At 45.7% G+C, this 25161-nt stretch overlaps 1 protein-coding gene and 1 long non-coding RNA gene across 2 annotated transcripts in view; one reads left to right on the forward strand and one right to left on the reverse strand.

Moving 5' to 3' along the window:
• Positions 1–1383: 1383 nt before the first annotated feature.
• LOC135377545 (uncharacterized) lies at positions 1384–19404 on the reverse strand. The gene is made up of 4 exons (XM_064610055.1): positions 19170–19404; positions 3507–3763; positions 2516–2578; positions 1384–2192 (listed from the first exon to the last, which is right to left on the reverse strand). The coding sequence occupies exons 1-4, from the start codon at positions 19267–19269 to the stop codon at positions 1797–1799; spliced, it is 816 nt and encodes a 271-aa protein (XP_064466125.1). The 5' UTR covers positions 19270–19404; the 3' UTR covers positions 1384–1796.
• LOC135377548 (uncharacterized) overlaps positions 12689–25161 on the forward strand; it is a 156761-nt gene continuing 144288 nt past the window's right edge. Inside the window, exons 1-2 of the long non-coding RNA XR_010418125.1 lie at positions 12689–12817; positions 14876–14945. This is a non-coding gene — a long non-coding RNA (uncharacterized LOC135377548). The remainder of the gene's footprint in view (positions 12818–14875; positions 14946–25161) is intronic.

A 25161-nucleotide genomic window follows, 5' to 3' on the forward strand; every position in this document is an offset into this window, starting at 1 on the left:
CATTTTGCATCCGGTGGGATCTCAGTGACAACAAACTACTTGAAGCGGAACGATGGCTAAGACAAGAAATATGCAACGGGTTTTTTTCCCCTGACTACGCCAAATCTGTTAAGCGACCGAAATGACCGTGCTGAAAATTCTAGGATACCGTCGAAATTTGTATGATGCGTTATAAATCGCTAACAAACCAGAATAAACTGTGAATTGAATGCAATAGTTTCAACCACCAAAACCACAGATATGAAAAATAACCACCTAGCAACAATAATATACAGGGTAGACGCATAGATTGCGATCTGAACACTCACAAATAAATAGTTGAATATAACATGTGCACTTGGTACGTTTTCAGATCACAGGTGTCTCCGCAGAGGAAGTACTTGCACATATGCACGTTCCTATCGTTCATATATTCTTTCGTGACGTTCTTGCCTAGTTTACACGGACGGATGTCAAGCACTTACAATGCATTGCGTCCATTGAATTTTATATCTTGTTAACCACCGTTAAAAGTACTTTGCATCGCTTTTGCGCCAAGCACGTATTGCTTTCATGCTACTCTTCTAGAATTCATGCGAAGTAAGATTAAGTCATACGGCACAGTAAAAAACATATCTATATAAACATATATACAGGAAGAGTATAACTGAGCACGGCATCATGTCCAGCCAGGAACTTGTATGCAGGAACTTTTGACAAGCATACGCCAAACACGCCATTTCTCACACACTTGCGATTCAGAGAATGCCCACGTGACGACTCCATATCATTATGAGCTGCGTTTGACTGCCTTTTCTTCTTGTTTTCAGTATTTGAGCGGTCTTTTGACAATCAGCCACATCCGCACGATGGGCAAATCTAGCTGCACAATGGAGTTGACGAAATGTTCAAGGGGCAACGTCGGATCCACCTTTATAAATGACCTCAACATAGTGTATTAGACTTCATTTGTGAGACAATACTGAAGTCACGCTTTCAACGAGACCCTTTGCAAAATTGATTCCCTTTCTCTTTCTTTCACGTTTTCAGACCCGAGAGACCCGTATCGCGACACCCGCAGTGAGATTCACGATATTTACTTTAGACGCACCCCTAATAAATACATGTGCGTAATAAGTAAACTAAGTCAACAGTATCCCCCTACGAAACACGACAAGACTGCACACACACACACAACAATAAAATGTACCACGTGCTAAAAACAGCACAACTCTTTAGCCAGCTGTAGGAGTCGAACCCACATCTTCTGGATCGCCGGCTTTGTATGTGTTTGTCCCTTCTATGTCGTTCCAGCCTCAGAACATCAGTTCTCTCATGTTCAACAGTTGCCGCCTGCGTCGATCCCGTCGTATGAATGTGTGTGTGAGTGAGCAAAAATGTAAGAGTGAAAGGAGGATAAGTGAGAGAGAGAGCGGCTGGTTTGTCCCTTCAGATGACGCACCCTGGAAGTCGCAGAGAAGGCGTGTTAGCTTAGCTCAATTGATAGAGCCCTGGACCGGCAATCCAGAAGATGTGGGTTGGACTCCTACAGCTGGTAACCTTTTCAGTTGACTTTCATCTTTCATCGTTAATTTCTTAGGCAAATTGAGGCTTTGTATGTGTTTGTCCCTTCTATGTCGTTCCAGCCTCAGAACATCAGTTCTCTCAAGCACAACTCGTCACCGGACCTGTTTCATGAAAGTGAGTATGTACACATTGTGCTGAGGGCCCCTTCACTGGGATCGCGGAAACAACCTTCATTTCAGTCCTCATCAATGCACTCTAGCCGCGTCCACACATGCTCTGAGGATGTCCCTTCAGTCGCCAGTCGACGTGTCCAGTCTGCTGAGGTAAGTCGTTAGCGTTTGTAGAACGTTCACCGAACTTGCCATAATTTCGCAGTCTCGGCTCATTCTGCGGCTGCAGTTGCTTTCGCTTCGAACTCTGAGGGTCGGTAGCTCTCTTTCGTACTGCTCGAATCCCACATTTCCTCCGTGCGTTAGTGAGACCATCTTGATGACACAAAGGACGTCTCGGAGTTGCACTGCGAAGGTCTCGGCGTTCTCACGCAGCGTTTCCACACTTGGACGTGTGGAAGGAAGGCAGTCTTCTTCCGGATACATTTGCGTCTCCTCGTATAGAAAATAGGCGTAAGCACTGTGTGTCAATAAGTACTTGTACATCCACGAAATTGCCCGTGCCTGCGTTTCGTTCTGTAAAGAGAATTTTGCTCCACTTAGCTACATCGGCTGTCGGCTGTGCACTGAGGGTATAAATTTCCCATGCGAACAACGAAACAGGATAGTGGGTAGCTAGAGTGGTATTGAGAAATGATTGAGAAAGGGGGAGAGATAACTCGTTTCTTCCATTTTCTCAATCATTTCTTTGAAGAGCACAACAGATATATAACTCGTATTGGTAAGGCATTCATCATCCTACAACGAACGCCTGTTGTATTAGTTTTTATGCAGCTAAATATAGTTGTGGAAAACATGAACAGAAAGCATAGTACTGGAGAGGTGGCAAAAGAACTTACCCCTAGTGCCGCCTGGTTGGGGATTTCCATTGTACCAGACCAGCTGCAGTTGTACGGGAAGTTCTAAATAGGGGGAAGGAGCAGGTATACGAGTGGTAAGTGGCACGAATTTGAAAACGACACAAAACACATATTATTACGCAATGCGATAATTGCTAAAAAAAACTACTTCGTTAATTCAGACTTGATACGCTGGCCGATCTCCAGCGTGCCGCTTGAAGCGTCACAGCGCGTGACGCACGACGAGGAAATATTTAAGGACAGCAACATTAGTATTCGATCTGTTTGTTTCAGTACTCTGCAAATTTCCGTGCCAACATGAGATAGGCAACGATAATTGGCCTTCTTTTGTGGGGGATGCACGCGGTGGTTGAGTTGAGTAGGAGCACGCTTGCTTGCACCAGGAACTTACGTATAGTTCTCTTAGGGCTTTTTTACACGACCTTTGTTCTCATCCATGTGTTATCCCTTTTTTAACTGATAGCAGAAGGCTCATTAGAGCGAATGGGACTATTCACACATCCGTTTTTTTTTTTTCTTTTTTGTTTTTTTACACTGCTCTGTGTGTCCCTACTTCAGGGGCCAATCAAAAAAAAAGAGGACGCACGGCGGCAAGGCAGCTGCCACACGGACGCAAGGACGGAAGAAACGGTCCATTGCATTCTTTTCTTTTATTTGGGGAGGGGAGGGGAGGGGAGGGGTCGGAAGCGGTCACATGAATGACTCTTAGTCCTCTTGCATGATAAAAATCGAATCTTAGATCGAATGGTAAAAACAAAACGAAAATAGAAGAAAGCACTATGTCGAGGCAGCACCAACACCTCATTTTGCTCAGCTAACGCGTCACGATCGGGACATCCATCGCCTTGACACGTAGGCCTCATAAAACGTTACCTACATACTCTCTAATTCTGTGCACCACATAGCGAAGCCTGTTTGGATGCTTATACTTCAGCAATGACTACTCTTTCTTTTTTTTTTTTTTTTTTACCTGGGCCATAAATCGTACGGCGATGTTCTGAACTGCTCTGGCTCGCAGTAACATAGTTCTGATGGCACTCTGGGAGAACTCGTCTGTCGCGTTGCTTTCGGAAGAGTTGACGTGTTCCAGGATATCAGGTTTGCACGGGTGGAGTAGTTTGTCGTAGAAGGACTTGCTCGTTATCAGTTCCGTGCCCTGGAGTGATCGCTCGTTATGCCTTGGAAACGCGGTGACCGATTTCGACAAGATGAGCAGAAAAAGTCCACCTGCAAGGGAAAACAGACCACCAATGTGAGGTTGCTACAGAAACATAAGACGCCTACTGTGGCTTATGAGTGGCGGGAGCTTTAATAAAGTTAAACCTCGTTCCAAAGCGTAGCCTGACAGGTAGACGAGACACAGTACTACGCCCCGTTAGTCATTTTTTGTAACGCACAAGCGCCATGGGACCTTCTTCTCGGGCACGTTACTGTTCCTTTATATCATGCGTCATCGAACAGTGAGCTCTCATCGGCCGAGAGGTGTGTTGCATCACGAAATACTCCCTAATGTATTAACTGCTGAGAATAGAGACGCCTCTGTGCCTCAAGTAAAACGAAGTAGGCACACTGGCTTACCCTGCGCCCTTGAATACAGCCCCTGGCGTTTTATCCTGTCTTCAACGTGGACGCACATCGTTGAATTGAAATCGAAGTTCATGAAAGTCATTTTTTTTATTGATGCTCGTGCGATACATATAGTAACGGATGACGTTGTATTATGAGTACCCATATGCAAAATGATCAGATAAGTGCTCGTTAACGTCCGTCTTCTCCGTCTTCTTCGGGAGGTATAAAACACATATGCATGGACAGAAAGATACAAGGATAAGTATATAAAATCAGCAACTAGTTTGACGAGGTGTAAAATTAGTGCAAGAGGACACGTTTGGAAATGAAATAGCCAGACGTACAGGACATCAGTCCTGTTGAAGGCAGCGCTGACTGCCGAAACGTCGACCCCTAACTGTAAATATATTTCTAGTACCTCCTTAATTATTAATGTAATAAAAGTAGCAACTGTTTTTAATTCTTATACGGCTTCCCAAGTCTCTTCATTACTTGTAGTCCATTTTTTTCGCGTCCATCTGTACCCAGTTATCCATACACGTATATATATACTATATATATATATATATACATACATATATATATCAAAAGAAAAATAAAAAGAAGCACAAAGGAACCACTACTCAGTACTTCTTCCAACTTCTAGGACTATAGACTGCACCTATCGTTATGGATACTACCCCGGGGGAATCCTCTTCATAAATGTCTCGTAGAGAGCTTGGATGAATGAGTAACGGCTGTTTCCTGCTTGAATTCACAACAGAGCAAAAGTTGTCGCCTTTATAGCCTTGAGCGGGAGGCACCAGCCCGTTCCGGTGCGCTTCTCATCTCCACTTTTCAGAACCACTTCATCGATTCCTTCTTCTCGGCAGATATTTCATGCCGTAGGCTGACAAAACGTAGCCATTTAAGATAATAATGCCATTCCTTCGGCTTCGTGTATCTGCCGCAAGACTTTCACTAAAGTTATTTAGGCCTGTTTTTTTTAGAGTACTTTTGTTTTAGTTTTTGTTTTTGTTTTTGTTAGTAGATCGTACGCTATCGCTTTTGCGAGGGATAGCGTTGATGGTTCTGCGCACGCCCATAACAGGAAGAGAGCTTCGCGCAGCGCGTAGAACCACCAACGCTATCTCTTACGTACGCAAAGGTGGTAGCGTACGATGTACGAAAACTCTCTATTACCTTATCTATTACTTCGGCCAACCCGTCCAGTCTTCCCCCGCTGGTCTACCAATCTTTCTGCGACCTCATATAAAGGCATACGTATATTAAGCCTCAGATCTCAGCAAAAATCAAGTTGGATGTGTTAGGCTGACACACCTTACGTGTCAATCTATACTCCAATTACAAGTCGGATGTACGTCATTCGTCGTTCGATTGCTTTGTTTACCTCGTAAAATTTTGAAATACTGAAAGCAGCTAAGAAGCAAGAAGCGAGCTGGTGACTATAATTTTTTTCTCTCTCTCCTCCTTTTTGTCGCAGGTTTTCATAAAAAAATGCGTACACAACCTGCATTTGGACGCTACCCTAAATATGCTACGACTACTTTACTGCTACCCTGCTTCATTAACATCGGATTGGATTCAAATTAATGCTACCGCCAAAGTGTACGTAACTGAAGTTTAACCCACGTCATACGTAGTACGAGAAACTCTTGCGCGTGAGAGTTCCAGGAATTTGCCTCTTCTGCGAGGGAATCCTTTTGGTAAGCGTCCCACGCCTCCCCAGTACACCCATAAATATATGAGCACGACGGAATGATCACCCCGGAAGGGGCACGCAATTCTGCTTCCGGTTTACGTAGTTTGCCGATACATTGGATTTGCATCAGGCCCCATGCAACCGACAGGGATCGATCGTGGGATTCCAGGAGCGCCACCTAGAGTGTTCACGTCTTTTTCAGACTCCTCTGTCGGAACGCCCTAATGCAAATTCAGTGGCAGCCTTAAGTGGCGCATCTTTTCAGCCGATCGAAAGTGAAGAAATGTCAGCGAGGAAGTCTTTCCAAGTCATTCGATAGTGAAAACCAGAAGAATATAAAGCACAAATCTGGTAGCTGAAGAAGTCCTGGTCAAAATAGAACAAAGAACATCCCTTGGTTTTTGCAAGGTCATAAGAGAAATGCACGAGCAACGACTGCTGTGCTTTATGGCTTGTTAATTCTTGTAATTTTCCTTGCGTAGTCATAACGTCGAAAAGAAAGACATTGGGGGAAGGCCGTTTGCTCACGGCATTCTTTGTGACTCATTGTTTAAAGACAGAATCGTTCTTGGTGATATTTTCGAGGAGGTGTCGTAGGGTCCAACCCTAAGACGAACTACTGCAACGTTTCAATGTTATCTGTTGTATTAAGGGGTCGTGGCACTTTGACGCACGTGGTTCATATTACATCAGTCATGGGTAAGTTACTCAAAAAATGTAATTAAGTTACAGTTAGCCAGCAAAAATAGTAGCTGAGTGACAGTTACAGTTATTCTTTTTGAAATGTAACTATATACGTACAGCTGCAGTTACTGCATTTAAGTAACTTAGTTATTTGACAGTTACCATTTAAGGGGAGAAAAGCAAAACAACTGTAACTGAAATACTTGTTTTAGCACTTGTATTGTCCAAGCATAGTTATATTGGGTTAATACAGAGAGGATTTCCCATGGGACCTAATAGCACGATGGGAGTTAGACTAAGGCCATCCTGGCTCACTATGAGATGAATTTAGGGAATTCTTGGTTGCGAAAAACGGAAGAGCATTTGAAGCCTCGACAAAATGACACCAGGGAACTGACGAGTGGAAAGCATTGCAATACCTGAGTAATCTAGTTTTGTAACTTAGTACATTTTATATTTGCTTTATAACAATAAGTGGTAACTATAGTCACAGTTACAAGTTACTTTTGTAGAAAAGTATCTATAGTTAGTGCAAAAAGTAACTAGTTAGATTGCCTTGCATTGCACTGCACAGTATTACGGAAGAAAAGAATTATTTTTCTAAGTGTCGTACTTGGCTAGATATCAATCCTGGAACACGCGTACGAGTCAAGCTCTGATGTCACAGGTGCGGGAGCTACGGCCATTCACATTGGTAGTCGTAAGCACGTGACCTCTCCCGCGGTAAGAGCCTCTGTCTGCAGTGATGTCGGAGCCAGATGAGTTTCGGTATTCGCGGTGGCGATTTTCTACGCATCTATTGCTCCCTTTCGTGTAAAACTTGGAAAGCAGGTTAATATCGATGTAAATAACTCTTTCACATTTATTTGGCATAACTTGGGACGAAGTGTCGCGATCGACCCATTTAATCCAGGGAGCTATCAGTTGTGTAGGACAGTGAGGGGTTTCAACAACTACATCCTCTTCATATGTTGCATTCCCTTATTCAGTCGTGCCTCTCGAATACCTTTGCGAGGGTTGTACAGTTCTGTACAGAACGCATTTTTTAAATATAAGCCGTAAAAATGTAATATTAAAAATAAGGAAGGACATTGTCACCCGACCCGCAGGAGTGGGAGATTCCAAATTGTATCCGCACATTGTTATGCAAATATCAGCGGGTCATCAAGGATTTTTCAGCGAAGTGCCTGCATCCGTCAAGCCCACCTTCAAGTTCGCGTGTTCTGACCTTTTCTGACGTCATGACTACGTTCTACCGTGCAGAATCAATGACAGAGCTAAAATCCTTGAAAACATCTAGGAAATCAGCGCAAACTCTCCTTTCTACTGCGGCACACGATTTAATAACTACCTTGAGTGTCACAACACCGGAATAGTAATACCGGACGTTTAATACCATCAGCTCGCGGAACTTTCTCCTGTGAAATCATATTCGGCATTGCGCGAGTCGTGTTGTAGTTATGGCATAAAATTTAAAAAATGAGGATTGACTCATGAACTTCTCCGCTTCATATTGACGTCGGATATGAGGTTCCGTCCCTTAGTCACTCTCTTCACATACAGAATTCGTTCCCTCCTTATCAACCGGCCGCTACCGGGCCCACCTTCCAAGTCTCTCGTTCCTAGAATACCGGAAGCGAGACGGCATAATTTGTGTCGTTCTTACTTTTGCCAGAATGATAACATTTCTGTGCACAACTAAAACTCCCACCTCACTAAATTCATCACCATACCACACGTAATCTAGGTAATCAGAAAAGCAATATTTTCTTTTTTACGTATACGTATTGTTTTTTCCAAGGTGCTTTGACTCTGAATCTAAACCAGTGCTTATCTCTAGGCCGTAGTTTCGATCTCGTCACGGGTTTTCAAAAACGTCCGACGATACTAGACAGGTGACGCTACTGCCATTGGATGAGACTTAGTAGTGTGTGATGAGCAGGAAACAAAGCTAGCACGCTTCCTGCAACCAACATGCCTCCGCCGTAAAAGTGACGTACTTCTGTCGAAGCGCTTGAGTCCCGGTATAGGTGTCAACTCATACCCAGTCCTGAAATTCGCCAACCTGTTTGTTATTTTTACTGTCATATTCCGCCCCGCTCCTCCCGGAGCTTCGGTACTTCATCCGCCTCTGTCTTGGTACGATATTTCGTACGGTATTGGCATCTATAAACCGGCGCTAGGAAATGGAACGGCAAGCTATTCGCTCCGAGATCGAACGGTGTCGGCGCGCTGCGGAGAACGGAGAACTATCGCAGTGTGGACGCGTCGTCTGCTTCTACACGTTTATTCCGCGTTCAGTGCCGTAGGGGGAACCGAATAGTATCGTACCATCGCGGCACAAGTAATCTTCCGGTGAATATACATAAGAATTACGGAAAAGAACCATCAAATCCGAACATCGGTCCACGTGTTATCCACACTAGAATGGTGACAGTATCGCCCCCTATAGGTCGATCTCGCAGCGAATAGTCACTTAAAAACTCGAAACTGGTTATATCTTCTAATGACAACCGTTCTCCGCATTCTTATACCAAATTGCCGCCACGAATAATACCGACCATTATCGTAGACGTTTATGTGTATTCAATAGCGAGCGTTAGTAGACCGCTGATAACGTCGCCGTTAACTTACCGTGCCTACAGTAACCACTGACAGAGAGCGCGACTCAAAATCTTATCTGCTGAGGCGTGCGGTCTACTAACACCCGCTAATAGAGAGTGTGAGTAGATCGCTGATCGTGAGGTTATCGTACATACCGGAACCAATGGCAGCGCGTGCATGACCCAGAATCTTATCCGCTGATTGGGTGCAGTAGATACTGTACTTCGGAAGCCACGTTATCAGTGCCGTGATAACGTGGCTCCCGGAGTACCGTGTCTACCGCACCCAATCAAGTGATGAGATTCTGAGTCAGGAACGCTGTCATTGGTTAGGGTAGGCACGGTAGCTTTCCGGTGAGGTTATCAACGGTCTGCAAACACTCGCTATTAACAGTCTGCCAAGTGCCAACACACACTACTTCACGCTGCTGTGAAATACACGGTTCTTTGGAGATTCGCCCATCAAATACCACCTGATTCACGCTGATTGCTTCCAGAGGACGACAACAGGGAAATTCCCATCTCCTACGCCGAAGCAAAGATAAACGGACAATTCCGTACGGCTGTCATTTCTTTGTCACCGATATACCAAACACATTTACCTCATCTGTGGTGCAGACTCACAAAACGTAAACCTGAAAGAATAGCCACAGTCGCATCCCTTTTGCACGCGGAAGTGTCCGGTAAACGATGTTCTAAGTGCCGCCTGGATACAATAAAAAACGAAGACGAGCCCCGCCCCCTCCGTTCATTGCCCTGCTGCAAATGCGGAACCTTGACATCCCAGGGCTGGAAGCAGACACCGAACGACTGCGCGCGCCGCTCTGCTTGCATCCTTGAAACCGCTGTTGTCACAAGAGGCCGAGCTTCCTCATCCGTAGCTGCGCGGTGCGCGCCGACCACCCGTTCCAGGGGATTCCCCGGAATGCCGGGAGCCGTCCCGGAGAACATAATTGGGTCATACAAGGCTCTGGCAAAACCAGTTCTGGCGCTAGTCATTAGGAGCATGTGTCCACACGGTAGTGAGAAGGCATGGAGACAGACTCTTAGAAAACTCTTTTTCAATTTAAAACAGTATGTTTGTATGCAAAGGAGTGCTCGATCGTCACCTTTCTGCGCGGCGCAAGGGCCCTTTGTTTGTTTGATTGTGCGTCCCATCATCAATTAGTAACTATTTCCAACCAGGTAGCTACACCTATTTGAAGCACCTAAATTACTCAGGAAATATGGGCTGCACGCGCAAAAATTTGCGCAGGACAGGTACACACGGCTTCATTAGTTGACGATGGCGATGTGGGCTAGTTGGTACGTGCACGTAATACGTGGTACCAATTGGATGGGGAATGGGGCACGGACTACAAGAACCAAGGCAAAGAGGAACATGGGTACCGCACCAGCTCGCGTGGCTCAGTGGTTAGCGTGCTGGCCATGTCACGTCGAGACTGGGAGGTAGCAGGGTTCGAATCCCGGTACCGGCTGTGCTATCTGGGGTTTTTCCTGGGTTTTCCTCAGACGCTGTCAGACAGTCGGCACAGTTCCCTTAGAAGTCGTCCCAGGACGCGCATTTCCCCAAGGCGTTAGTCGTGACGTTGCCCGACAACGGCGAGCTCTTTCATTAGAACCACCACCATGGGTACCGCCTTCGTTTCTTGTAGTCCATGTCCCAGGCTCCATCAATTTATATTCGTTAGTTGAATCCTACTCTGGAGTATGTGGATAAGGACAGATAACTGCGAGTGACGGTTGCAGTGTGCTCAGTTCTCTCCGCACGCGATTCACTAACGCCGTCCTTCGGATATGCATGAATGAATGGTGTATCTATGATTGGTAGAATTGTAAACAGTTTATTCCCATCATGAGAGCCTACCACGCGGTTTATGTTTGTGCGACAGTCTCTTCCATCGTCTTGAAGCGAGCGTCAATAATATTGGACAAACGCCAACACGCTTGTGATGTCACTTTTGTAGGCTCGCGCCCAATTTTTCTCCGGTGCCTGTTTGCAGTGAAGACGCAGGACAGCAATTTTGCGCGTGGGGATTGCGTAGCTTTCCGAGCAAACTGGTAAAAACGTAAAACCCCGCCAAAGCTAGTGTGACTGAGTACTATCGTTCTTTGTCGTTGGTAAACGGATTACCCTCCATTTCAAGTTACAGGCAGCAGTGGCAATGTCACCGTGAGTCACGGGAAAGTACATCTCGCCCCCGCATACAATGGAAGCTTACAGCTCATCTTGCACGACGCCCTGATAAGTGCTTTGAGTGAGCAACGGGCCAGCCGTGCACGAAACCACATGGTAGAACATGAGCATATGAGCCGGAGTGTTCTTCTATTCTGTAGGTTTTGGTTCTTTCCCTCTTTGCATGCCCCATTCCGGAGGCTTGTGTAGCGAATGTTTTGTAGAGCAGGGGACTAGGTCAGTGACATATGACAGAGACGACGCATGTACAGACGTGAGCGATTACATCGGCATTTCTTGTTTTGAGGAACTGCAGTAAGTAGCATTGAATGCCTTTGAGCTATCGCCAGGGGCAGAGAATGGAGGGTGAGATACAGCTAGATACAGCCAGGTCGTCGGAAAGTAAAGAAGGGGAAAAGTGAACTCTCCAAACATTTCAGGATTTTGTCGGATTCATGTATGGGAATGGTGAATCCTGTGCATCAGGGTTAAAAATAAATTAGCGACACAGTATGATGCGGTCGGTTTGACAATGTTTATCGAAGTGCTAACGGGGTCTTGTCGAGCTTGTCATTTCAACGAGTACGAATGATGCCTAGGCGTTTTATTCTTCAGTTTCGGTTTACTTTTGAAAAATTCCCGACGTAGTGGCTTTCACTAGCAGTTCACTAAACGCCAGGATGCGATACCAACAATCTGAAAGTGAATGAAGAAGTGTACTTGTCGCATGAACTAGCAGCAAGGCACGTATTGAAACCATGAATGTTTTTGACGGTTGTTCAATGCAGTGATAATGCTGTTCCCTTCTTTGTGGCAGAACCACGACAAAGTTTGGTCACTTTGCGGGGCTAGCACGAACTGTAATGTCACAATTTTAATTGATAACTAATGCTGCAAAACATCATTTTTGTCATTCATATTTGGGACGACACTCAAGGACAAGACGCAAAAGTCTTCTGTTTTTTTATGTCTTGTTTCCTTGCGTTACTTGCACAAACATTCCAAGCTTATGCCAGTTACTTCAAATAGGAACAGTAGTCTTATATCACTACGCCCTGGTATGCCAAGCGAAAAAGATTATACTTTACAGATACAAACCGTATATTTCGCTGGCATCGTTCTTCCAAACTGAGAATGAGGAAAGATTGTAAATTTTGTGTGTGAAATCGCTTCAAAGTAATGTGGACCCTTTTCCCGTGATATTCTTTGCAGGGGACGATTTTTCCAGTGACCGCAACATAACTCTATGCGCACACGTGGAGGACAATTTCAAGTGCACTCTTTACTAATCCCCCGTAGTCATACGTGGTCATGGCGGAATTCATTGCGTGACGACGAATCGATAAATTCGGTCCAATTGAATGGCAATTCTTTTGTAATGGATAATTCGAAATGCAAGCGCGCTTTTCCAGTGCAGGAGGCTTTCGGCATCTTGAATGGAGTGAGCACGTTGGCCCTTCTGTGAGACAGTGCACCCTGGTCGTTCCCAGGGCCCGGGCGGAAAGGCGGAGCGGACAGTGTCGATGGCACCTCCCTCACCAGACCTGGTGCGCTTGATTAAAATCTTTCATCCGGTTGAGGGAACACACAAACAGCGTCGTACGGGGTTCACAGACCCCGTTTGCGGATATACGCTGCTTTGAAGCCGCCCACGGGTGGAGACACGGGCTCCTGTTCTAGATTCCTAGACGAAATTAACCCGTTTCAGAGGGCACAAAGGTAATCACTTCTTTTAAAAGTGACGCCGACCTTTGCCTCCTGGACCTAAAAATCTGGAAAGTGGTGTGTCACTAAAATATATTCAACCGTATGCCCTTTCGTTTTTGTGTATGTGTAGGCAATGACATGTAGCACTTCCCTTAATTCTAGTTCTACATGCTGACACCTAGCGGGTTACTGATCATCTTCTCCTTATCGTAACTAGAAATCGCATGAGCCACATGTAGTCATTGTGTCATTTTCGAGATACTCCCATTATTTGTGCTTGCACCGCTGCACTGTCAGGGAAAAGTAATCGAATTTTTGGGCCTAATCGTAAGTGATCTCAGGGGACAGCGTAAGGCTGTGCCATGAATCTGTTTTCGATATTGAGATTTTTTTTTACGGTATTCAAAACGTCCGTTTTTAAAAGCACGCGCGCAAGAAATATTTCTGGAGAGGACAGTTATACCAACCCAAGCAGCATAATATACTGAAAGTCGAGTGCAATAGGGGTGGACGGGTAGGTGGAAGGCCTTGAACAGAATTCTGAAACTAAAGAACATTGATAACACACATACCGGCCACCCCTGTTGCACTTGACTTTCAGTACATTATGCTGCTTGGGAAAGTGCATTTAAAATTATGGCCTCGGATATTACACAGCTAGTCTCTGGACAATTCCAGATAAGCGGGGAACGTGTCTGTCGGAAAGCAATGACACAGCAACTGAAAGGAAGCGGGAAATGAAACGGAAACCTGATAAGACTTCCTCGCTGCGGTGGCAGTTAAGGCTTTGTAGTTGCACTTGAACCATAGCAACAATGTTTCGACATCGCATAGATTGGTTGCATGGTTTGCTGCGGGAAAACTTTCGATGCCGTACTAGTTAGTGAGTCATCTGCATTACTGCGACGAGTCCCTTAATAGGTTAAAACATTAAGTACAAAGGTTTGCTTTTGTCCAAAATTAATATTTCCTAAAAACAAGATCCCATTGCAGATCTGTTTCTCAGGTAAACGAGTTCCAAATGAAACACTGCATGGGTGTTTTCACTGAGGTTTCTTCAGACGCTGCAAGGCAAATGTCGGCACTGTCCTCCATGAAGTCGTTCCAGAACGCAAATCCCCCCGATCAACATACCGTCATATGGGCATTGGGCCGGCAAATAGCGCGGAAATAAAGCGCCATCAACGAAACGAAACGACTGTATAGGTATTTCCAAAAATTATACGATTATTACCACGTGGAAGGAAGTACTGCTTGTGTGTTGCTCATTTCATTCGTATAGTGCTATATCGTGTTGTAGCCTACCCTTGTTGTGTTTACGACAAAGGAATGAGCATCACCTAGGTGTGATACTGAAGGCGCCAACTACTTCCGATTTTGCCGCAAGCTTTACGGCACGATTGTGCTTCCGACTTTTACCTTGAGCTACTTGTTTGATAAGAACGGAGGTGCAGACCAATTGTGTCGTGCATGTGTACTAAATCTTCACTTTTAATGCTTGTCTAGTGAAGCCTCATTTGCTGTGAAATAATTCTGCAACTTAGTTTATCGCGTACGCACAGAAAGAATCCCGCCGCAAGCTTTGTATTTGACGATCGTAGCAATCGCTTGAGCCAAAGTTTATTATTGCTTGTGATTCATATTTAGGTGTCCAAGAACACTACAAGGGATTGGTGTTGGTGGACAACGTTAAGTACTTATAGATGTAGTTAAACTACATTGCAGTAGTTAAAAAAGTAGTTTTAACTACTCCCCTGAAAAGTAGTTGAACTACTAGTTAAAGTACTCAATCACAAAGTAGTTAATAGTTATAGTTAAACTACTGTAGAAGTAGTTAGTGGCCATCACTGGCAGTCACTACACTTTAGCTGCCAACTCCTTGGTTATATTTATTGCAGCCAGAAGACAACTGTTTCTAACGGAGGATGGACCTATACCTTGCCCTGAATTTCTCTCTCTCGATGTAAGGTAAGGTTACGCAATTTAAAAGCAACCTGATTCCACCAGGGTGAACTAATAGTGCCTTCCAGTGCAATTGTACATAAAAGTACTGTATTCAGCGCAGGTGATCGTAATTGACCTACCTACCAATCACTCTTACGTGGGATTTTTTATTGGGGGATGGGACAAAGCGCAATATTTGACGTGAGATTCTTCTCCAAGCCCTAAGAAGACCGGCTAACTTACGGCTATTCGTCGGTTCCACTTCGCGCGCGAAGCTTTTCAACAATGATGGCCGAGCAGAAATTCCTGTGAGTAGACTGTGAGGCATGCGTACCCATCGTAATCGTCATTATCTTCGTACACACGCAGAGATGAGAACCAAGGCTGCACCAATGGAAACCCCTTCTATCGGCTGCTCGCTTTTTTTCCCCCTCTCTATCTTTCGTTTCTTTTTTCTTTTTTTCGCTCAACTTTAGTAAGCGTGCCCGCAATACCTGCAGACTGCCACGGTTAGCTTCTCGTCGTTATATATGTTCGCACGCTCTGCGCCATAGCTTCGTGAAGCACGTGATGCAAAGGGCGAAACGCCGTCGTCGATTCGGTAATATATTCTTCGTGTTGTGGCGTTACTTTACGGGAAACTATCCCCTGTATCGCAAAGGAAGCGCATCCAGAATGATTTCCTCAGACTTATTTATTTTGAGTACAACGTCACATATGCCAAGGCCGACATCGGGAATATCCGAGGAACTGGCCTATAAATACGTTACGGCACCGCAGGGTTTTACCCAAATTGGCACGGCGAACATGTGCGCACGTCAGCGCGGGACAGCGGCACGCGTTCAACGGAGCACTCGCTGTCACTTGTTTGCTTGGTGTGTTGTGATGGGCACAGATTCGCTACGGTGGCCGAGCAATTACGGAGCAAAACGAGTCGGTGCATGTCCCTCACGCGGCGTCCAATAAACTGGCTGGTCGACATCCTTTGCAGTATCTGCAGGTCGGCCCATCGGCGCATGATCGCTATTGTGAGTAAGCGCAGTGGCCTTGAAACCGTGAAATCACCTTCGTCTGACCACCTGTCCATTCGGCGATGATGCTTCGAAATTCTATGTGCAGTGGCATCCGGCCCGCGCATTCCTCACGACCATCGAAGCCTCGGGACAAGGTCTATAACCTCCGGCCACACTTTGCTTTACCGGCTAAAGCGACGTCAGCCCCGAATTGTGTAACATTAGTTTGACGACGGCAACCTTGGGGATACCCGCGGCGTGACAAGCTGTGACACTGCCGTTAGATACCGAAGCAGCACACGCGCCGTGAATGACGTGCGATTAACAAATGATCAATGGCGGTCGTGTTCGGACATCTGTGTCGATCTACGTCACGCCCTGGAAGGCGAACTTGGGATCGAGGAAAACAATACCACGTGACTGAAAAACGAGGTGGTCTCCTGGTTGCGTTACGTGGCCACGGAACGCCTCGCTGACGTCATAGGAAAATTTTTGAGTGGTACACTCAGTGGGAGGGCCTGGAATCTCTCGGGGCAGGAGGACCTGTTGTATATGTCCCGCGGATTGAAGATAATGCCAGAGAAATTGTATCTGCTCTAGTAAAGGAGAAATAGGCCACGGATACCAATGACGCACCTCATGGGCATCTCAATAGCGTGCAGCTTTGAGTCGCTCGGCAGGATCAACACAGGTGTCGGGAGAAATGTTCGGTGTTATTGTTCACCAGCTGGGATGCATCACCTCCTGGACTGTCACAGACTTGAAAGGGACGTGTGTCCTGTTGTGAATTCGGCGCCATCGTGCTTGAAGTAAGGGTGTTGCAGAAAGCATTAGGACAATTGGCTCCTATAATTGCTTCATTTCCACGCTGCGCTCATGCGCAATAAAATAATTCTGTGTCATAAACGGAGAAGCCAGTTCTTATGACGTAGAGCGTAATATTACATGGAGTGGGCACCTGTTCTTGAAACGGAATTTTCCAAGTTTAGTTATTTGCATGACTTCACACGAGAAAACGCGACAAAGCCATGCGAACGACTTCGAGAATTTGAATATTGCCATGCAAGTGCAACGAACTGATCTCACAATATCAACATGTTAATGCATCACGAACCCGAATCACCCCTTGTCATAGTCACGATTTATTTGTTGTTCACGAGAGCGCACCCACATGAGCCTTCTAGAGTTACCCATGTATGGCCCAGTTGTCGCTCCGAATGATGTAGGAGCAAGGATCTTGCTCTGTTATTTTATGATAAACGATATAATAACTAGTGCATTGAAGGGCTGTCGTACCTATTGCGTTACTTTCACATGCTCCTAAATTCTACCAAATATGCATTGCTAAAACTGCCTATCTTAAAACTTCCTTAAACTATGCTCTGAGTTGTAATGAGTGTGAAGCCAAAGGTCTGATTAAAAACGCAGGCAGGAAACAGTTCAAGTGAAAAATGTGATAGAAATATCACAGTATATTTGAGGACGACACAGATTGAGTATAAGGATGGATGGATGAATGTTTGATGGTGATGATGATGATGACGATTAGGGTTTTTATGACGCTCAAGCAAGAAAGGCTACATGGATGAATATTTGGGGAGAAAAAAAAACTGATAAAAAATGATTATCACATGGCCCAGCATCCAATGCTTCTTCGTTTCATGTATCACATTTTGTAGGCACCATGCTGACAGAGAACGTTTGTTTGTAGGGTTCAATCATATATATGACACCAAATAATTTGAAGCCAACAATAATTTGTATAACTTTTGTGTGGCGTTTACTTTTTCCATTTAGGAGGTACGTAGCATCGTCGCTTTGAATAATAATTTGCAAATTATGACTTTTTTTAAAAAATGATAATAGTATTAACCAGAACATTACACTTCCGTTTGTACGAGGATCTGAATTTTGTTATGCTTTACTGTCTCCACTTAGTGTACATCTGTGTTCAAACGGGAATTCGAAATCCACTTCGACACCCTACGCCAGATTCAGTTTGGAAACTGACAAGAAAGTGATATATTTTTCCATATGTTCTATGACACTTGCACGTAGCCTAATCAGTGAACCACTTGTCGTGTTGACGACGGGATACAGACGCGGCACGGAGTGTCGCAAACACTTGTCGCAATCTTGTAACCACCAGATGGACAGGAAACACACGGAGAGGAATCTCACTCACGTGGCTCACACCGTAAACAAGAGGGGTTATGAATCAACCGGCAAGACATCGGTTGAGAAACAGTGCAGCAGGAGTAGCCTCGACATTTGTTTACTGAGCGACAAGTTCACCTGGCTACGCGAGGCCTATAAGAAATTGTTCGCATCTGGGGTGTGATCCTATTGTTGGCTAGCGTTCTAGGGGAAATATTGCAAACTAAACTGGTAATGGTCTTTCATCACAAAAAAAAAACCTCCAAACGGGGTGCTGTCTTCTGGAAGGCAAATTTTGTAAATACGGCGTAAAATTGAACGAAAAAAAAAAAAGAAATCGTACCACGGGCGAGTAAGAAATCACTATAATATCATCGCCACGTAAGGCTACGGCGACGACATGCCACTATACATGTCTGCAACGACAACAATGTCGGTATAGGTGATGTCTGCGTGACATTTATCCCCAGTGTGCTGCATGTACTATGTCCTTTGCTATAGCCTCCGAGTTCCTAGCCTCTATAGCCTAGTAGTTCTCGGGAAAACAAAACGATATCGCGAATCTATGTCAACGAAAACTATAAGAATCATGTTGCGATCTCATAAAGTCATTTCAAGTACCGCCTCATGCACATAGCTGACTTGTGCATTGCCACACCACACAATGTGTCTCACATATAGATATGTGACAACCACGGTAACTTCACATATATTCCTGGAACCACCCTCGTATCATTGTGTATCAATTTCTCATCAACACTTCACAGGAGACTGCACTGTGTTAAACATGGTACAGACTCCCGTAAATGTCATGTTTTCTTTTTTCAACGGATGCAAGGTTTTCGCACACAAATTGTCTGAAACACAGGTCCCACTGTGACGTGCACATGTGATATGATTTGGATAAGTGCTCTGTAAGGCTGTTTTAACAGTGAAACAAAAATGAATAGAAAACACTGGGAATGCTGATCGGAGTGGAAGCAATGTTACAAGATTCTCTGGAAAGGCTCGCATGTGTGCAGAGCAGGACCTGGGTACGACAATCGCTTTCTTCGTATTATAACATAATGGTACATACCGATCACAATGACTTGTGGTATGGCAAACTCAGGGCTATGATGAGGGTAGTCCTGTGCTCTCTTAACAGCAGTGACCCACAGAGGAAACATGGTAAACATGCACTATTACTGTTGTTGAACAACGCTCGGAACCGATAGGTGCACTTGCAAACTGTGCCATGGGTAAAATCCTTATATACAACTCGTCATCAGTACGCTTGCTCTGAAACTTCACCAACACGCTTTATTTCATGGACCCGGCAAAGCCTGCGAGAGAGTGTTACATACGTCATGTGAGGAGAGAGAAAGTTGCGGGCGCCAGTATGAGAAAGGGTTTTATGAATGAAAGCATTTGTTTACCGTAAGGGGGCCCTACTTTGACGGAGAGGAGGAAATCCCTTCGGGGAACAACCACGTTCTTACGTGACGCTCACTCTGGTGGCCGCTCTCCTGCAGAGAGACGCAAGCAAACCGGTCATTACAACCGTCTACGAGGCGTCTCTCATTCGTGTGAGCATTCATGACAGCGATGCCACTTGTTACTTAATATTCGTCAGGGGAAAACGTGGTAATGTGGTGAATTTCCATGATCTAACGCGAGAGATTTCAGCGTAACGTAAGACGTTTCACGTTGTTTGGTAATTAGGTAAATACCGCTAGCAAGAGCGTTAGCTTTTCTCGTGTTCTTGCTTCGTTTCTTTTATTTCTTTGTTTTCTTTTTTTGGCAAACTAAACTTGAAAACCCCCTTTTTATGCCTACATGACGCATGGAAGGAGCCAAGTGCAAAAGTATGCCATCGGCCCGATTACACAGGCATTTATCTGAGAGTTGGCTTTATCGCTTATTCCCCCCCAATATATAAAACTAGAGGGTTTTTGGAGCAGCTGGGATATTGGTGGCATAGTCCACCGTTATCTATTTTCTTTAAGTATGTGGCAAAAGAAAAGAAGAAATGATGGTGCAATGAAAGAAGGTTCAATCCCTTATCGTCTTTGTGGACGCGTGACTCAGCACGGACGAAAACCTACATTCTTTGCAAGGCCACACGCAGTCAATGAACGAGACCTCACATTTTGGCGCTCACTTTCTCCTCGCTTCCGTACAAGCAGCCATTGCCGTTCACCCGCTTCCGATGGCCAAGGCCAGCAGACGGCCAAGAATTCGGTCGACGCAAGACATGGGCAACGATTCCAGGAAGTATCCGGCTTCTTTGGTACGCCCGAGAAAAATCGAAGACAAAGGATGAGAAACGAGAAAGAACTGACAACTCCTCAATTACTGTGTCTGTGAGCTCACATGTTGACTGAGTTCACGCTATGGAAATTCCCGGTTTCAAGAACAGCCAGAAATCAGAATTTCGATCTTCATTGTTTACCTCTGCATTCACACTCATGTCACACGCAACGGCAGACAAGGCTTGATGGACAGCTCGCACAATTAGAAACCACAAAGGATCCTGTGCCGCCTCAATGTGAATCATGTGCTCTGGGTTCTCCCTGCGCATTGGTGCCACTCCCATAATTCGGCATATGTTAATACATTGACGCTCCAGCTTCCGGTGCTCACTTCCGCTGCCGTCTATCCGCCGCCCTATCACTGTCTTGGAATGCTTTTTCTCTTGACTTCGCGGAATTCCCGATATTTCATGCGTGCCTTTCAGCCGCACAAATAGTGGAACAATGCAGCACTTGGGCATTTGCATCTGCCCAGTCGAAACTGCTCTGCCATACTAGAGTCCTGAGTCACGAGACAAAAATGTCACGGTGTTCAGCCGATTAAGCTACCGTTCCGCCCATTGAAGGTGTCGAGGAACCCACGCCGCACCGCCGGTGGCCAGAGGGTCGAACAAAGTTCGTGCACCCGTCTGTCTCAAGGTTGGTGATGGCCAGTGGAGGTTGCCCAGGCAGGTCTGAACAAGTTGATTGCGTGGTGGACGACTAAAAAACCGCGGAAGAGACCTCGCCTGACGGCTTTTTATGACAACAATGGCATGCCTCGAATGCCGACGTTTCTCCGGAGCCTCACGGACCTCCAATAATCTGACGTTTTCTTGTAACGATTTTTCTAGCAACGATTATGGTTATTCACTAGGGCTGTGTGGATATTTGAAGTTTCCACTGCGATTCGATTATTATTTGTGTTCGACTGGAATAAAGGGATTATGCGTAACTTTATTTGTTACGTTCGAGTAGGTACAAATGTGCGAGAGTGCCCGTCAATGGCTGCGCTGCCCGAGGTTTTCCCTATGTTTTCAGACATAATTTCCAGACGAATGTTAGCGCAGTTTCCCCTGAAGTCGGCCCGGCACGCGTACCAAACCCCCACTCTTTCCTGCTGTCCCCACTCCAATTTTCTTCCTATTCCAATTTCCTTCCTATTCGTGTTTCAAAAGTTCGCTATTCACGCAATCTCAATAACGATAAATGCAATTAAAAAGCCAATAACAGATGGAATCAAAATCTGTCCAGGTTCAGAAACACCCTCAGGTAAAGCAGTTTGCTCTCCAATACCTACGTCCGGAAACGAACTGTAATACCACACAGATCATCCTGTGGATGTGAGAAGGCTGCCGATAATGTTGGTACAATGGCGGTACAATGGTGTATAGTACTCCTTCAACTTGGGGTTTTATATATTCCCATATGTCGCACAGTCAGATAGACTGCTCGAGATAAAACACTTACTATATCGTGGTGGAAGCCCGCGCGCCCGTGGCCCCAGATAACGAGATCAGAATTGCGTTAGACAGGTTTTTCCCCTTGGAACCCCCAGAAACCATAGATTAGACGTTTTCTGATAAAGACGCAGTTGTTTCCGCAATGGGAAAGCGGAAGCTCGCGAAGATGACAGCTTTCCACTACACGACAAGAACAACAAATTATGTGACGTGTTTCACCGCTTAAGCTGTAGTATCCTATCCCATTTCATGCGAGTTGATATGAGCGGTGTCAAGATGTATGGAATACTACACACACGTACACTATACGAGAAACAACACCGATGTACACGTTAATCGGCTTTTGTTACTGGAGCGTGTCCATGGACATTATGATGTTGTGTTTGAAACTTCTGGGAATGATATTAGGATGTTTTACCCGCTTTTTGTTAATTTTAGGTCTGTGCATCCAGTTGAGGAAATTAATTTTTGATTAACTCAGTTATCGACCGCTTAGTTATGGCAGTCGATTGTTATTAGAGCAAATATTTCCGTGCTACTTGTCTTACTAGTAGACTTTCAGACTGGTACAAACTTCTACTTTTAGAAAGTAGGGGTAAAAAAAATGACCGTCACCGTATAAACTCTCATAGCCGAAAATAATTCCGAATGATATCGTTATCTCCCCTGAGTTGTTCAAAATAGCAGGCGTTCGCCTTTCTGTCTTTCCCCTTCATAATCACTTCTCCTCCATTTGTTGTTGTTGTTGTTCTTCCCCCGCTCTCACTTCTTTTTCACACTTCGCTTTTATCTTAATGACACCGAAGGGCGTATGTCTGCTGTTCCATCGAATCAAAAGTGCTAACGGTTATTAATCATCATGTGCAGTTTGTCGTGTTGAGCGTGTTCGCCCTCCTCAGTAGCTTAGTCGGTAACGTGTTGGCTTGCTGAGCTCAATATGGCGGGTTCGATTCCGACCGAGGACGGTAGCAATGTGGAGGAGGTAAATATTGCCACCAGCACCGTGTGTCGTAGATTTCCGGCGCACGTCAAAATAGCCTCAGGTGGTCGAAGTTATCCGCATCCCTGCCCTGCGGTACACTCTTAAAAATGAACTTCGCCACATAGCACGCTCCTAGCCAACCATCACCCCAAATGACAACGTTCTCGCCCCTGATTTGTTGAAAACGGGAGGAGGAGCCTATTTTGTGCCGTGCATAATGGGCACAAAATAGGCTCGTCCTCCCGTTTTCAACAAATCTAGGACGAGAACGTTGTCATTCGGGTGATGGTTGGCTAGGAGCGTGCTATGTGGTGAAGTTCATTTTTAAGAGTGTAGAGCCCTGCGCGGATGAGATTTTTGGCATCCGCATCCGACCCGCATCCGATCCGTACCATACACAGCAGTTTACACCGCATCCGATCCGCAAAATCCGCACGTTTCGAAAGACGCCGTAAGACCGCCGTAAGCATGTTGGTATAATTTCGGATGCCTCCATGCTGTCACGGATGGACTCAGTCATGACGACAAGCAAAGGTAAACCTTTCAGCAAACGCGATATGGACAGACTTCTGGAACGCGTGGAACGCTACCTCGTCGGTGCTCGCGCGGTTCGAGACGCCAGAATGCCTCCTCTCCCGTCTTGGCGCCGTGCATGGTCAAAGGTGAACACGAGCATGCGCTCGCTGTCGGCTGTCGGCGCGCAATACAAATTAATTGCTGGAGGAAAAATGACAGCACGCGGTATATCCGCATCCGACCTCGCGCCATCCGCATCCGATCCGCACACCGCAGAAAGTGCTAAATTTTCATCCGAATCCGCAAGTATCTTGCGGATATCCGCGGATATCCTTCTTCTTCCTCCTCGCTTCTGCGGATGGTGCAGGGCTCTACTCTGCGGCACATGCAACATGTTGCCATTCTATAGGCAGACAAACACTGTAGAATCACGGCGCCAATATTATTATATTATTATTATTTTTAGCATGTTCTGCGGTGAAGTTCAGCGCGTGCAGTTAAAAAAATATATAATAGTGTAGGGTACTGCAGCCTAACAATGAAACACTCCATGTCGTCGCCATCATATATTTTTTCATGTATTTAGCATTTATGAGGGAACCCTCCGAGTTTTCTTGAGGCGGAGCATGTCGCGACGTAAGCCCTGCACTGCGTAAGCGTAAGCCCATGGCTGCTGCTTGCAGATCACATGTTCAAGCGCGGCAACAAAACTGTTAATATACCCACTACCTTTCGCGTCCTTTATGGAACATCAGGGACGTTCAACCCTTTTCGACGCTTCTGTTGAATGGCCATCTGATTATGCATGCGCATATATTACAATTGAAGACCTATGGGCAATAATGGTATAAGTGCAATGCAGTCCCAATACAACTTGTACCATTATTGCCCGTAAGTCTTCAATTCGCACCTTTAATTGCAAAGTCTTTCATGATGTCTGCGAATGCAGCGGAGACGCCGTGGGACTGCCGTGAGAGCTGCCATGGCCAGCTCCTACACTCTTAAAAATGAACTTCACCGCATAGCACGCTCCTAGCCAACCATCATCTCGAATGATATCGTTATCTGCCCCGATTTGTTGAAAACGGGATGCGTACGCCTTTTCTGTGACACTTATGCGGTTCATAATTGTCACAGAAAAGGCGTACGCCGTTTTCAACAAATCGTGGCAGATAACGATATCATTCGAGATGATGGTTGGCTAGGAGCTTGCTATGCGGTGAAGTTCATTTTTAAGAGTGTAGGTAGCTAGTAGTAGTAGTAGTAGTAGCAGCTCCTGTGGCATAGTGGTTAAGATGATGGCATTCCACGCAAAGACTAGGAGGTGACCCGGGTTCGAATCCGAGCGCCGGCTGTGTGTTTTCCTCAGATGCTCCTAGACAAATCCCGGCACAGTCCCAGTGAAGTCGGCGCAGAATGCAGATCTCCTGCGATAGCGTGACGTTGCAATTGGGGGCGATCCCCCCCCCCCCAAAAAAAACACCCACACACATTTGGTTAGGAATTACCGTTCCCCCTCTCCCGTCCCCAGTTACGCGCTTCGACAAAAACACCGCCCCCAAAATGTCACGCAAGTGGCAAAGTGCCACGGAGGAGAAGTAGTCTGCAGCATGCTCTGGAAATCTGGTAGTTGCGGAGAACTACCCGCCACAGAAAACACAGAGAAAAGAGACGAGCACCCCTTAGCCTTCATTGGGATACTCTCTGTGCGACGGTTACCACCAGGATGATCGGCGAAGTTACCCCACCCATGCGTCTTAGATGTGGACTACAAGAATACCCTTCCCCTCTGTGTGGCGGGTCGCCAAGTGTGGAAGGGTAAGGTGGACGCGCCGT

The sequence above is a fragment of the Ornithodoros turicata genome, chromosome 1, assembly GCF_037126465.1.
Source record: "Ornithodoros turicata isolate Travis chromosome 1, ASM3712646v1, whole genome shotgun sequence".
In the NCBI taxonomy this organism is placed as follows: Eukaryota; Metazoa; Arthropoda; class Arachnida; order Ixodida; family Argasidae; genus Ornithodoros; species Ornithodoros turicata.